The sequence below is a fragment of the Psammomys obesus genome, unplaced genomic scaffold (genome assembly GCF_907164565.1).
Source record: "Psammomys obesus unplaced genomic scaffold, mPsaObe1.curated_primary_1811, whole genome shotgun sequence".
Lineage (NCBI taxonomy): Eukaryota > Metazoa > Chordata > Mammalia > Rodentia > Muridae > Psammomys > Psammomys obesus.
Genome location: NW_026594418.1, coordinates 1563564 through 1577277, shown reverse-complemented (window position 1 = coordinate 1577277; position 13714 = coordinate 1563564). Strand labels below are relative to the sequence as shown.

Here is a 13714-nt window from a genome sequence, read left to right as displayed (position 1 = left end):
CTGCTCTGACCTCCATATATATGCCATGGTACATACACACCCATATACTTAAAAAATTCAATGTAATAACAATTTTAAATGATGCTATTAAAAACATTTATTAGGAGTAAAGAAACATTACTGCCTTTTCTCCATTATAATGATAAAGAAAATAAAGAAGACTAACACGTTTCTCTCTAAGGTATAATAATATATATTTTTATTTATTTATTTTTGAGACTGTCTGAAAAATAGTGGTCTCATTCACTGTGCAACTTAGGATAATCTTGAACTCCTATCTTCTTACCTCAGCTCTTTTCAGTGTTGATATTATACTTGGCTTAAATTAGTTTTACAAGTTCTTGCTTTTTGGTATGGTAGCAGAGAGTAAACCTGGGACTTTGTGTGTACTAGGCACATGCCCTATGACTAAGTCACTGTGCTTGTTTCAGGAATTTGATCAGGGTCATGTTTAATGTGACTAATGATTTATGAGGGCTAAAGATACTCCTGAGGTACAAAGTTAATTTTAAGATAAATTATAATATAAATATAGCCACAAGATAAAACTGCACAACACTGATAAGACATTATAAGTCATCTGGATGGTTTTAAGTAGTGTGAGGAGATGTACTTACATCATGTGAAAATGCTGCAGAACTTTATTAGGAATGTGGGCATCATTGAATTTTGTGTCTACTGTAGTCCCAGAACCAGTTCCTTTTATATGCCAAGGGACAACTGTATTTTCATTATTTAATTTTACAGTAAGTATTATTATTTGTGTATGTGTGAAAGACGGGGAGAGAAGGAGGAAGGAAGAGAGGAGGAGAGAGAAACAGACACATACAGGGTGTGGGGAGACTCGCATGTGCTACAGTGCATGTGTGAAAGTCAGAGGACAAGTTTCTGGAGTTGGCTCTTTTCAGTGGGTTCCTGGGATCAAACTCGGGTTGTCAGGCTTGTGTGGCAAGCACTTTTAGGCACCGAGCTGTCTTGCCAATCCTAACCACTATACTTTAATAGTATGGTATTCCTTTTAGGAGACCTAATGTTTTTTTGTTTTGTTTTTTTTAAATACCATAATATTACTTACTAAGTACAAAAACCACTGATTATTTAGAAACATATGCTAAATTATTATTAAATGATAGAAAAAATGAGTAACTTATTATGTCCCTGACCTCCACATGTGTGCTATGCCACATGTACCCCCCCCCACACACACATTAGACAATCTAATGAGCATGAAACAGCATTTTAAAAATCATCTTCTGCACTACTCTGTTCTTGGCTTCTATAGGTCTAGTTTCTATTTAGTCTGTATTGTAGTGCCTAGTTTCTTGTTAAAAATGCTACATTATTATTTTAAAATTAAATTTTTTAATTAAAATTTTTTAAATTTAAAATTTTTAAGTTGTGTGTATGTTATCTCATTTTTGCATATAATTGCAGAGTCAGAGAAGCCAGAAGAGGCTGTCAGACTCCCTAGAGTTGCAGTTACTACCAATTGTGAGCTGTCCAATGTAGGTGCTGCTAACTGAACTCACATTCCCTGGAAGAGCAGATGTGCTCTTTACCACTGAGCTAATTCTCCAGAGCAGAGTCTTGGGTCTTATTTTTACTTTTGTTTTTGTTTTGTTTTGTTTTCGAGACTGTTTTTCTGTGCAGGCCTGGCTGTCCTGGATTCACTCTGTAGACCAGACTGACCTCGATCTCACAAAGATCCGCCTGCCTCTGCCTCCTGAGTGCTGGGATTAAAGGTGTGCACCACCCCCACCCAGCCACAGTCTTGTTTGTTAACACCCTCACATTTAGTCTCATCTTTTTGGTCTAAATTCAGCCTCCTTTCTATCATGATTCTAAGATTCTAGTTGTCGGTGGTTCATCATACAATGTATTGATGCATTTATGAGGAATGTCTAAGAACTATGGTATATAATGCTGATTATGCTTTGGATTTGTTATTTTGGTCATTTATAATAGAATATTAATATTCACATCAAAAACCCTTTTTTAGGTCCCCAGAGGCAAATTTTAGACAAATCTTACTATCTTGGACTTTTGAGGTATGTAATATATGAATATGTTTTTTTTTTGTTGTTGTTGTTGGTTTTTCTTTTTTTTATGTGTGACCTTGAAGATTTAGTTGCAGTATTTATTATAATTCTTAGTTACCTTTTGAGTTTAAGAGTAATTTTATATTCTAACATAATTTCTGGTTACTAGGTTGTACTGCATGATAATACAATTAGGCTGAAATTGGAGATACAGGGAGGTGCGTGTATGTTGCACATGAGTGGGTTAATATTCATACACTTGTATGAGTGCAGGTGGATCCTGGAGAATGACCTTGGGTGTCATTTTTCAGACACTGTCTACCTTTGTTTTTGAGACATGATCCCTTTACTGCCTTGCAACTTACTAAGTAGGCTAGGGTGCAGGCTGTTGACCTTCAGTGGTCCCCCTGTTACTGCCTCCCCAGGGCTGGGATTGCAAGCATGGACTACCAAACCCAGCCATTTCACTTGGGGTTTGGTGGTTGAGCTTAGGTTCTTGTGCGTGCAAGGCAAGTAAGTACTTTACCAACAAAGCTGTCTTCCTACCTTAGGCTAAGATTTTATGATTTCATATAGTTTTATGTTAACTATATATTTTGTCTCAGACTGTGCTGCCAAAATAAAATACCTGAGACTGGTTAAGTTATAAATTAAAAGATTTTTATTTTCCATAATTACAGAGGTTGCAAAGTCTTATGATCAGAGTACTAGGAGTTTTGGTACCTGTTTAGAGCCTGTTCCTTACAACTGGCACCTTTTAAAAAATATTTACTTTTACGTTTTGTGCATTGGTGTTTTGACTGCATATATGCCTATATGCAGATGTCAAATCTTGGAGTTACACACAGTTGTGAGCTGCCATGTGGGTGCTTGGATTTGAACCCAGGTCCCCTGGAAGAGTAGTCAGTACTCTTAACCATTGAGCCATCTCTCCAGCCCAAGGTGGCACCTTCTTACCTTTATATTATGGAGGAGCAAAACTGGGCCAATATATCTCCTTCCAGTGTTTTTTTTTTTTTTTTAAGGCACTAACATCTGTGAAAATAGCCTTCATAGCCCAATTACAGACAGAAAAGCTCAACTTCTTTGTGTGTATGTGTGTGGGGGTGTCTGTAGAGGTAGTGGGTTGAGACAAGGACTTTCTTCTACATAGCCCTGGCTATCCTGGAATTCATTCTAGACCAGGCTTGACTCAAACTCACAGAGATATGTCTGTCTCTGTCTCCCAAGTTCTGGAATTAAATTAGGTTTGTGCTACCACACCTGACAACAGGTTTAATTTCTTTCCTTGTGAATTTCACATCGTGCACCCCAATCTCACTCATTTCCCTGTCCCCTTGTTCCTGCCCACTACCCTTGCAAAATCTCATCTTGGAGCCTGCAGTATGTCACAATGTGTTCCACAGTATATTCTTTTGTCCACACTTCTTTGCTGGCAAATGTTCATTGCAATGAGTCAGTGGTCTGGTTTGAAGACCCTAGCTTCTGCTACACTATCAATACTGTTCCTTATGTTGTCTTGTGTCATGGAGATCCTGCAGCTTTGCATGTGTAGGACCAGCCCCTTCATATGCTCCAGTAGTTCATTGATGGGGCGGATATTGTGGTGGGGCCAACTTAAAGCCCTAGATCTGGGCCTGGGTAATGTTTGAGTTGGTTAGCCTGCCAGCTTTCCCACACCCACACCTGAGCTTTCCAGCACTTGCCAGGCTACCTCATCCAGTGCTACCCCCAGCAAGGAGTGTAGCTCTCCTGTTCTCTTGCCCTGGCAGCAGCTCAACCACACCCACCACAGCAGGGCCAGCTCTGATGTACCTCCCACATGAAGTGCAGGGGCCGCTTCCCAAAGTGCTGTAACAGATTAGGGTAAGGGACAGCTCTCTCTCTTGGTCTCATGTGTACAGGCCAGTTGTACTGTCTGCTGCAGGTAGTGAGAGCAAAGGGGGGCATCTCTCCCTCCATCATAACTCTGCATGGCAGACAAGTACCAAGGCCAGCTCTCCTATGCCCTCAGGGCTAGCTTACCTGCAGCCACCTTACAAGCAGGACCAGCTCTACTGTGCTGCCTAGGCAAAGTGCAGGGTCCACTCTCTTGTGCTGCAGCAAATGAGGGACAGGAACACCTCTCCTATGCTCACTCCCTCAGGGCTAGCTCCCCCACAACTCTGGCAACCTCTGCCAGCTCTACTGTGCTTCCTGGGCAAGGTGTGTGACTGATCTCCTGAGTACTGCAGCTGGTGAGGGGCAGGGACAACTCTCCTGTTCTTACACCTTTGGGGCCAGCTCTCTGATGGTGCCCAGTCAAGGGGTTAGGCCAGTTCTGTACAGCCCTCATACATTAACATGGCCCCAGGCGGCAGCCCTGACTGGGGATATCTGCCTGACCTTTGGTGATAATAGACTCAGACATGGCCCTCCATGGCAGCATAGGCCAGGAACTCACCATGGCCTTAGGTGGCATCACCGGTTACTCATATCAGGCTGTTCCTAACGATCCTCAGGTCTCCAGTTCTGCCTCTTTGCTTGTGTACACATCCTTCTGCTTCTCATTCTCTTCCATCTCTCCACCTGTTATTTATTCATCTTAATGGTGCCCAGGGCCTCTGAGTATCTGGGGTCATCTTGGGCATGGTCTGCCTGCTGGGCCTGTGGCATCAGGCAGTGGCTGTCTCAGGCTTGTTCTTCTCCCAGGCTCCATGGCACTGGGAAGAGGATGTCTTGGGCCTGGTGTCTGCTTAATTTTTTAATACTGTTAAACTGAGGATTAAGTTTTGATGTGAATTTTAGAGGGAAAACATTATGTTTACATTTTTCATGAATTATTAATAATATTCTTATGCTTTTATTACTATTATTCTGAATATATTATTCATATAATTGAAATATTATTGTGTTAATAAGAAAGGAAAGAAGTATATATTTATAGTACCTTAATTATTACAGAACTTTGTGTAAGTATGTATTTGGTCATTTGCTACAAGCTTGCCCTAATTTTAACTAACTTATAAGCCTTTTTTTGGGGGGTGAGGGTAATAATTTTGAGTCGAGGTCTCACTATATAGCCGTGGCTATCCTGGAACTCATTATATAGACCAGGCTTGTCTCAGCTCACAAACATCTGCCTGCTTCTGCCTTTTGAGTGCTGGGATTAGAGGTCTGTGCCACCATGTCTGCCTTCAGGCCTTTTAATAAGGTCTCTAAATGAAGAGATTTAAAAGACATAACATTATTTTAATTTTATGTGTATGAATGTTATACGTGTGTATGTATTGCAGCATGTGGAAGTCAGAAGAGACTGCTGGATCCGCTGGAACTGGAGTTACAGATGGTTATGAGCTGCCTTGTGGGTGCTGGGAACTGAACCCTGTTCTTACCTACTAAGCTGCCCCCAGCCCCTCTATATAAATAAAAAAAAATATTCTCCACCTAATATCTTTCTCTTTTCAGATGTCCTAGTAATGTATTTCCATTTCCTTTGTTTGGTTTTTGGTTTTACTTCTATTTTTTGAGACACTGCCTCAATCTATAACACTAGCTGATTTGAAACTCACTGTATAAGCCAGGCTGTCCTCAAAAGTTGTATTGATCTTCCTGCCTCTGCTTCCCCTGTGTGTTGGGATCAAAAGTGTGTACTACAATGGCTGGCTTGTTTCATCTCTCTTAATGATTAGAGACTATATCTATGTCAGTTATTTTTTCAATTTGTTCAGTGGAATAACATGAGGTAGTTCCCTCTGAAACTATTATTTTTAACTGAGTTTAATATTGTTACACATCTATGAAAAGCTTATTTTGTTTATCTAGGAGTCTTTCTGAGTTGGAAGCATTCCTGAATTTCTTCTTTCTTCTCAATTAGGAGCAAAATAAGTGAACTCACAACTGAAATTAATAAACTTCAAAAAGAAATAGAAATGTATAACCAAGAAAATTCAGTCTATTTGTCATATGAAAAGAGGTGAGTAATTTTACAGTTAAAACTATGAGATTTTAATTAGGAATCCATACCACTGAATATCAATTCAGTATTCATTCCCTATTATGGACATTATTTATTGAACACATATGAACACACTCATAAGATTCTTAATAGTGATCTGCTTTTGTATTTGTTTTTGTTTCCAGGGCAGAGACATTAGCTGTTGAAATCAAAGAGTTTCAAGGACAACTAGCAGACTACAACATGGTATTGTCTCTTTTCTCAGAAAATTTGTCTTGATTTTTTTTTTTTTTTTTTTTGCTCTTGACACTTAATATTTTTTAAATACCAAACAATACACAAACATTTCTTCTTGTGAAAATTGGAACTATAAGAATATAGAAATTAAATTGCCCATTTCATTTCTCTTTCCTTCATTTCCCTCCCTGGAAATAACAGATTGATAGGAATTTTTCTAATTTTATTTGCATCTTAAAAATTATTTTAAGATACATTTATTTTACTTACTATTTATTTATTTACTTAAGATTTATGTGTGTGTGTGACCTCCAGACATATTTATGGAGGTCAGAGGACAACTTGTGTGGATTATTTCTCTTCTTCTACTATACGGGTCCCAGGAATCAAATATAGCTTGATCAATTCACCAGCTTTGGCCTAAAGTATCTTTACCTACTGAGCCATCTTGCCCCATTGTTTAAAAAGATACTTATAAATCATACATAAGTTTTTATTGTTGGTGTTGTTGTTTGTTTTGATTTTAGAGACAGGATTTCTCCTTGGCTCTCCTGGACTCTCTTTGTAGACCAGGCTGGCCTCAAACGATCTGCCTACCTCTGCCTCCCTGAGTGCTGGGATTAAAGGCATACACCACCATTCCTGGCTAATACATAAGTTTTTTTACCCATTAATATGTGAATAGTTATTTTAAAGCATTATCTTATGAACACACTCATAAGATTCTTAATAGTGATCTGCTTTTGTATTTGTTTTTGTTTCCAGGGCATCATAAAGTTTATTAGATATAAATGATTTCATTGCTTTAAAAAGATCTTTTACCTTCCTGTGGACTGCTGTCATGAAATTTAAATACTTATTTAGCATATAGATTATCTCCATCTGTCTGTTTAATTTTGTGTGCACTCTGTCAAATTAGAGTATATGCCTAAAAATAGTTCCATCAAGGATGTTTCTCAGTGTGGACAGTCATCTTGGTAATGCTGATAAATGCCTGTCCTTGGAGTGACAGAACCTCCAAGGTAGTTTCTAGTATCAGAATTTTCTTCTACTTCCCTAGGTATATTAAACAATTAGGGTATGTTGATTTGATGAAGTGACTAGCTTTTTTCTCTGAATGTTGATATAACTAGTTGGTATTGTTAATACTTGTCAATGAAATCTTGCTAATTAAAGTATATTATAGTTTGTTTTTTGTTTTTTTTGCTGAGTACCATAGTCTATAACAAATGCTTTGAGACCCAGTATTAATTAGGATTTTCTTTATGTCTGTTTTAGTATATTTATTTCTTTTAAGATCTTATTTTACTTTTACTTATGTGTATACATGTGTGTGCACATGAGAGCAAGTACCTTTAGAGGCCAGAAGAGTGTGAGGGGGTTAATTTCCTGAAGCTGGAGTTATAGACAGTTAAATCTGCCTGGTGTGGGTGCTAGGAGCTGAACTCACATCCTCTGTAAGACCCATGTTTGCTCTTACCTGCTGTGCCATTTTCTAGCACCTGATGTTCTATTTGAAATATAAGAAAACCAGAGATATTTTTAAAGAAAACTTAGTTTTTAAAAATATTTAAATTTAAATATTATACTTATGCTGGGATGTATTAGGTAAGTAAATGTAAAATGTCAAAGAATAAATCAGAAGTTAAACTGGGCATGATGACAAATGCCTGTAATCCCAGCACCCTGGGAGTCGGAGGCAGGAGGATCTCTACCAGTCTGGTCTACAAAGTGAGTCCAGGGCAGCCAGGGCTACACAGAGAAACCCTGTCTTGAAAAAAAGAAAAAAAATTAAAATAATTTAAAATATATCCTATTTACTTATGGGTTTAATGAGCTAATATTTGTTGAGTGGAAAGAAGTTCATTAGTGATCTGATTTAAATTTTAAGTCATACTACCACGAATTTATATTACAATACAGGAAAGAAGTATTACATTTTAAAATATAAAATATAGATTAGAATGTTATAAATATAACAAAATAAAGCTTAGGGTTTTTTTAATCATCAATTACACCTAAATATTTTTTTACTATTTTGATTAGGTTTGTTTTGACTAGTTTGACCTTTTATTAAAACAAAACAAAACAAAACAACCAACCAACCAAAAAGAGTCTAAAAGAGTAGTATTCCATTGTGTAAATGTACCACAATTTCTGTATCCATTTCTCAACTGAGGGACACCTGGGTTGCTTCTAGCTTCTGGCTATTACAAAAAGAGCTGCTACGAACATGTTTGAGCAAATGTCCCTGTTGTGTACTTGAGCTATACCAGCTATACTTGGCATAGCTGGATCTTGAGGTAGCACTATTCCTAACTGAAAAAGCACCAGATTTATTTCCAAAGTATATGTACAAATTTACATTCCCACCAGCAATGGAGTAGGGTTCCTCTTTCTCCACATCCTCTCCAGCATGTGTTGTCACTTGAGTTTTTGATCTTAGCCATTCTGATGGGTGTAAGGTGAAATCTCAGGGTTGTTTTGATTTGCATTTCCTTGATAACTAAGGATGTTGAACATTTCTTTAAGTGTTTCTTTGCCATTCAATGTTCCTCTATGGAGAATTCTGTTTAGCTTTGTACCCAATACTACTCAGCAATTAAAAAACAAAGAAATCATGAAATTTGCAGGCAGATGGTAGGATCTAGAAATGATCATCCTGAGTGAGGTATCCCAGAAGCAGAAAGACACACATGGTACATACTCACTTATAAGAGAATATTAGACATATAATATAGGATAATCATACTAAAATCTGTACATCTAAGGAAGCTAATCAAGAAGGAGGACCCTGGTAAGATGCTCAATCTTCATTCGGAACGGCAAATGAGATAGACATCAAAAGAGGGAGGGAGAAAACAGGGAACAGGACAGGAGCCTGTCACAGAGGGCCTCTACCCAGCAGGGTATCAAAACAGATGCTGAGATTCATAGGCAAACTTTTTGCAGAATGCATGGAATCTTATGAAAGAAGGGGGAGATAGAAAGACCTGGAGGGGTCAGGAGCTCCACAAGGAGAGCAACAGAACCAAAAAATCTAGGCACAGGGTTATTGACTGAGACTGATACGCCTAACAAGGACCATGCATGGAAATAACTAAGAACCCCTGCACAGAAGTAGCCCATGGCAGCTCAGTGTCCAAGAGGGTTCCCCAATAATAGGAACAGGGACTATCTCTGACATGAACTCATGGGCTGGGTCTTTGATCACCTCCACCTGAGGAGGGGGGAGCAGCCTTACCAGTCCTCAGACTAAGACAAAGAAGCCAGTCCTGATGAGACCTGATAGAATAGGATCAGATGGAAGGGGAGGAGGTGCTCCACTATCATTGTACTGGGGGAAGGGCATAGGAGAAGAAGAGGGAGGGAGAGTAGGATTGGCAGGGGTTGGGGGAGGGGGCTACAGCTGGGATAGAAAGTGAATAGACTAATTAATAAAAATAAAATTTTAAAAAACTGAAAAAAAAAGTCGAAAGAGAATCCCATCGTTTAAAGCATTCCTTGAAAACAACAAAATTCTGCCAGAGTGCTTTAATCCCAGCCCTTCAGAGGCAAAGGCACCCAAGGCAGTTCTGCTTTCATTGCAAATTCCAGGCCTGTCAGGATTACATAGCGAGACCCTGTCTCAAAAAGCAAAAGATAAAATAAAATAAAAAATAAGATAAAATTCTGTCTCTGCTACTTCCTAAATGTCTTTAAAATATGGACTGTAATTTTCCTTGAGTTAGTGCAGACCCAGGCCCTGATGACTGTTTCAGACACGGTACTTGTTGATGCCATTGCCTGACTTAGGGTTAGGTGTATTGGTGTACTGTTTATGCTTTGCTCTATTACTTTTTAGTTTTTAGTTTTTAGGGGAAAGAAAGTTGTTTTAATTTTCACTAGTATGATTTTGTAAGACAATATTTTTTTAGTGGAGGGGGGGAATAAAAGTAGTAGAAAATTTCCAAAGCTGCTTTTTTTCTGGTTTAGACTTTTCTTTATAAACTTGATCTTTTCAGAGCAAATAAAGCTCTTCAGCGTATGATCTTAAAAGGAACAGTATTTCATTACTTCTCATTTACATACCAAAAGTTTAGTTTACTATTGGCCAAATGAAGAGTATGTTTAGTTTTTTTATGTTGTTTTTTAGTGTAACTCACTATTTTTCTTAGAAAATAAGATATGTGGTAGTATTAACACTGAAATGACTTACTATATATGAAAATAAGTATGTATATTCAAACTTATCTGAAACTTTAAGGCTAACAGAATGGTGCTTTTTCTTTGTATTTTTGCTTTTAGTTGGTAGATAAACTTAATACCAATACTGAGATGGAAGAAGTAATGAATGATTACAACATGGTAAGAAAATATATAAATATAAGCAATAGCTATACATATAAATCATATCCTCTAAAATAAAGCATTATCTAGAAATATTTTGATAAAACTTTATGGACGTTAGGGTGGTTATGACTCTGATAATTACTGTCACAATTCTCATTAAGCACCCTTCATTGTTCTTTTAAATCTCTATTGGTGTTGAAGTAAATGTTTTAATTTCTGTCAATAAAGCTCTGTTTCAACTGATCTTGTGTTAGGGAATCACCATCTATATTGCTTAGATATATATTAACAATATTTTGGTTTTAACCTTTTAAAAATGTTTCTTTTAGGTTTAAATTTTCTTTTTTACAAATGGAACTAAAACTCAATGGAGATATCATCTTTAAAAACTTCTTATAGTTTTTTAATTATTTAATGCTATCTCCATATATGTTCTTGCCCTGTGCCCTCAGAGGCCAGAAGAAGGCATTGAGTTGCCTGAGGCTAGAGTAACAGGTAGTTGTGAGCCTCCATGTAAGCGCTGGAAAATGAGTACAAGTCTTCTGGAGGGGTAGCCAGTGTTTGTAACCGCAGAGCTATTGCTCTAGTCCGTCCGCACAGGAATGGCTATAATACCAGACACAGCTAATATTGATTTGGGGAAATGAGGATTTGTGTTCAGTGTTCATATAAGTATCTGACCTATTTTCATTTTAAATGATAAAATACAACAAAATTCTATAGCTTATAATTTATTTACATGATGAAATATTTCTGTGAGAACAGCGTTGTTTTATTGATTTATTTTTTTTTGAGACAAGGTTTCATTATGTTGCCCTGGCTATCCTGGAACTCACTTAGTAGACCAGGCTAGCCTCAGACTCAAAGATCGGCCTGCCTCTGCCTCTCAAGTTCTGGGAATAAAGACATGCCCCACAACAGCCTGACTAAACAAACAAACAAATAAAAAACTAAACAGAATTTTTAAAATTACTTCTACATTTGGGGTTCTAAAATAATTTAGCAAATTATTTTTAGTTTCATAAACTTAGAAATGAGTTTTATTCCTAGAAATAAATAACAAAAACTTTGAAAAGTATTTGGTTAGTGTTTGGGGTCGGTCCTGATTCAGGTCTTTGTGTATAAGGTCAGCTGGGAGTACTTGGGAAATCATAAAGGATTTAAAAACAAAATGGTGTTGATTCTAGATTGAGCATATGGCTAATCAAGTTTTTATTGTACATGTAGTATGTTACTGAAATGCTGTTTATGTAAATTAACTTTACATTATTGGACAGATCATTAAAGAAAAATGAATTATTTTGTGTGAGCTTATAATGTCAATCTAAAGAACTAATATTTTTTCTGGTAATACTGACTTATTTATCTAGTAGTGTTCTTTTTTTAAATGAATGATATAAAATTTTTCTAAATTTGCATGTGGCCATTATTACAAGAATCTCATTTAGTACCAGAGTAACCTTTACAGAGAGTTTGGTGGTTCCCTTTTTTTAAAATGACTAACATCTGTGTTAACTGTTTACACAGCTTAAAGCTCAAAATGATCGAGAAACACAAAGTATGGATGTCATATTTACTGAAAGACAAGCGTAAGTTTACATTAATAAATGAGTTTTGGTAACTCATTTAACTTTAACTTTTTCTCTTATTTTACTTTTTTTTATTAATTAACTGTTGGTTCCTTATGAGGCAGTATCTTACTTTGTAGAGTAGGCTGCCTCAGATTCACAAGGATCTTTCTGCCTCAGCCTCCTGTGTGCTGGGACTTCAGACAAGAACCACAACTGGCATCTTACTGACCTCTTAAAGTCAGTAAGTATATATTTGTGATAGAAAATGTATTTTTTTCTTAATTTACCATAATGTCTTAATATAAAAATTATCTTATTGTCAAATCTTAATTTACTTCCAAGTAGCTAATTTTTAAATTATTATTTATTATTATTTTTTATTACAATTTATTCAGTTTGCATCCCGACTGTAGCCCTCTTCCTCAGCTCCTCCCGGTCCTACCCCCCATGTCCCTCCCCTAGTCCACTGATAGTGAGGTCCTCCTCCCCTACTGTCTGACCTATCCCATCAGGTCTCATCATAACTGTCTGGATCCTCCTTCTCCTTGGCATAGGAAGGCCACCTGCCAGGGGTAGGTGATCAAAGACCAGGTAACCGAGTTCATGCCAGAGACTGCCTCTGATCTCCTCACGAGGGAACCCCCATGGAGACAGAGATGCCCATGAGCTACATCTGAGCAGGGGGTCTAGGTCTTCTCCATGCATGGCTGATTCAGCAGTCTCAGCAGGCCCCTGGGCCCAGATTTTTTGGCTCTGTTACTCTCCTTGTAGAGCTCAAGGAGCTAAATTTTATTCAAAGGAAAAGACTACCAAGTTTTATAAATATGATTTCTGCTTCTAAAAACTTAAACTTTAAAATGAATTATGTCTTTATATCTACAACTTAGAATTTTAACTTAAGCTTTTAACTAGATTGGATCATGGTATTTTAGTTCCATTTTAATGAAAGAAGTTATTGATCAGTAGGTTTTATGCATTAATTAACAGTGATGATAATTATATTAGTATTTTCTGTTGTCTATAGATTATATGTATGCTCATACATAACTTATGTATGAACTGAAATGACTAAATATGAACTAGCTTTGATTTCAATAAAATGTAACAGTAATCTTTACAAAAATAATAAATGTGAAATAAAATAATTTAAAAAATTAGTTTTGACTCATTAAATACAGAATATGGGAAGATAAATGTAAAAGTTGAGCTATGGAGTATAAACATATATACAGCATCAGTTCTAGAAGCTTATTACTGTTAATCTGTTTGAAAGCGAGGATAATTACTAACCAAAATTCCTGAAATTGAGTAACCGTAAATACACTCCCATGTTACTTTTATATTAAACAACCTGATGAAGAGTAAGATGTTGAATATAGTGATGAAATTTTTGGAAGAGGAATGATGTTCCTCTGTGGATTATAGACAAAGAAGTATCTGTCTCCACACATTATTAAGACTGCCATTCAGAGCCTTCTTGAAGACAGAAGATCTAGCTGTCTAAGACCAGCTTCATCAGCTCAGGGCAGACAGAGGAAGTGTGTGTAGAGCTGGTGGGGTCCAGAGCTGATGGCTTCTGTCAGCTGGGGGCTAGTACT

The 13714-nt window shown here is 37.0% G+C and overlaps 1 protein-coding gene across 1 annotated transcript in view; it reads left to right on the top strand.

The window, feature by feature from the left end:
* The window catches only part of Ift74 (intraflagellar transport 74), an 81621-nt gene that overhangs the window by 6808 nt on the left and 61099 nt on the right, over positions 1–13714 (top strand). Inside the window, exons 4-8 of the mRNA XM_055618968.1 lie at positions 2000–2048; positions 5896–5994; positions 6162–6222; positions 10501–10560; positions 12073–12134. Coding sequence (XP_055474943.1) covers positions 2000–2048; positions 5896–5994; positions 6162–6222; positions 10501–10560; positions 12073–12134 — 331 coding nt within the window. The remainder of the gene's footprint in view (positions 1–1999; positions 2049–5895; positions 5995–6161; positions 6223–10500; positions 10561–12072; positions 12135–13714) is intronic.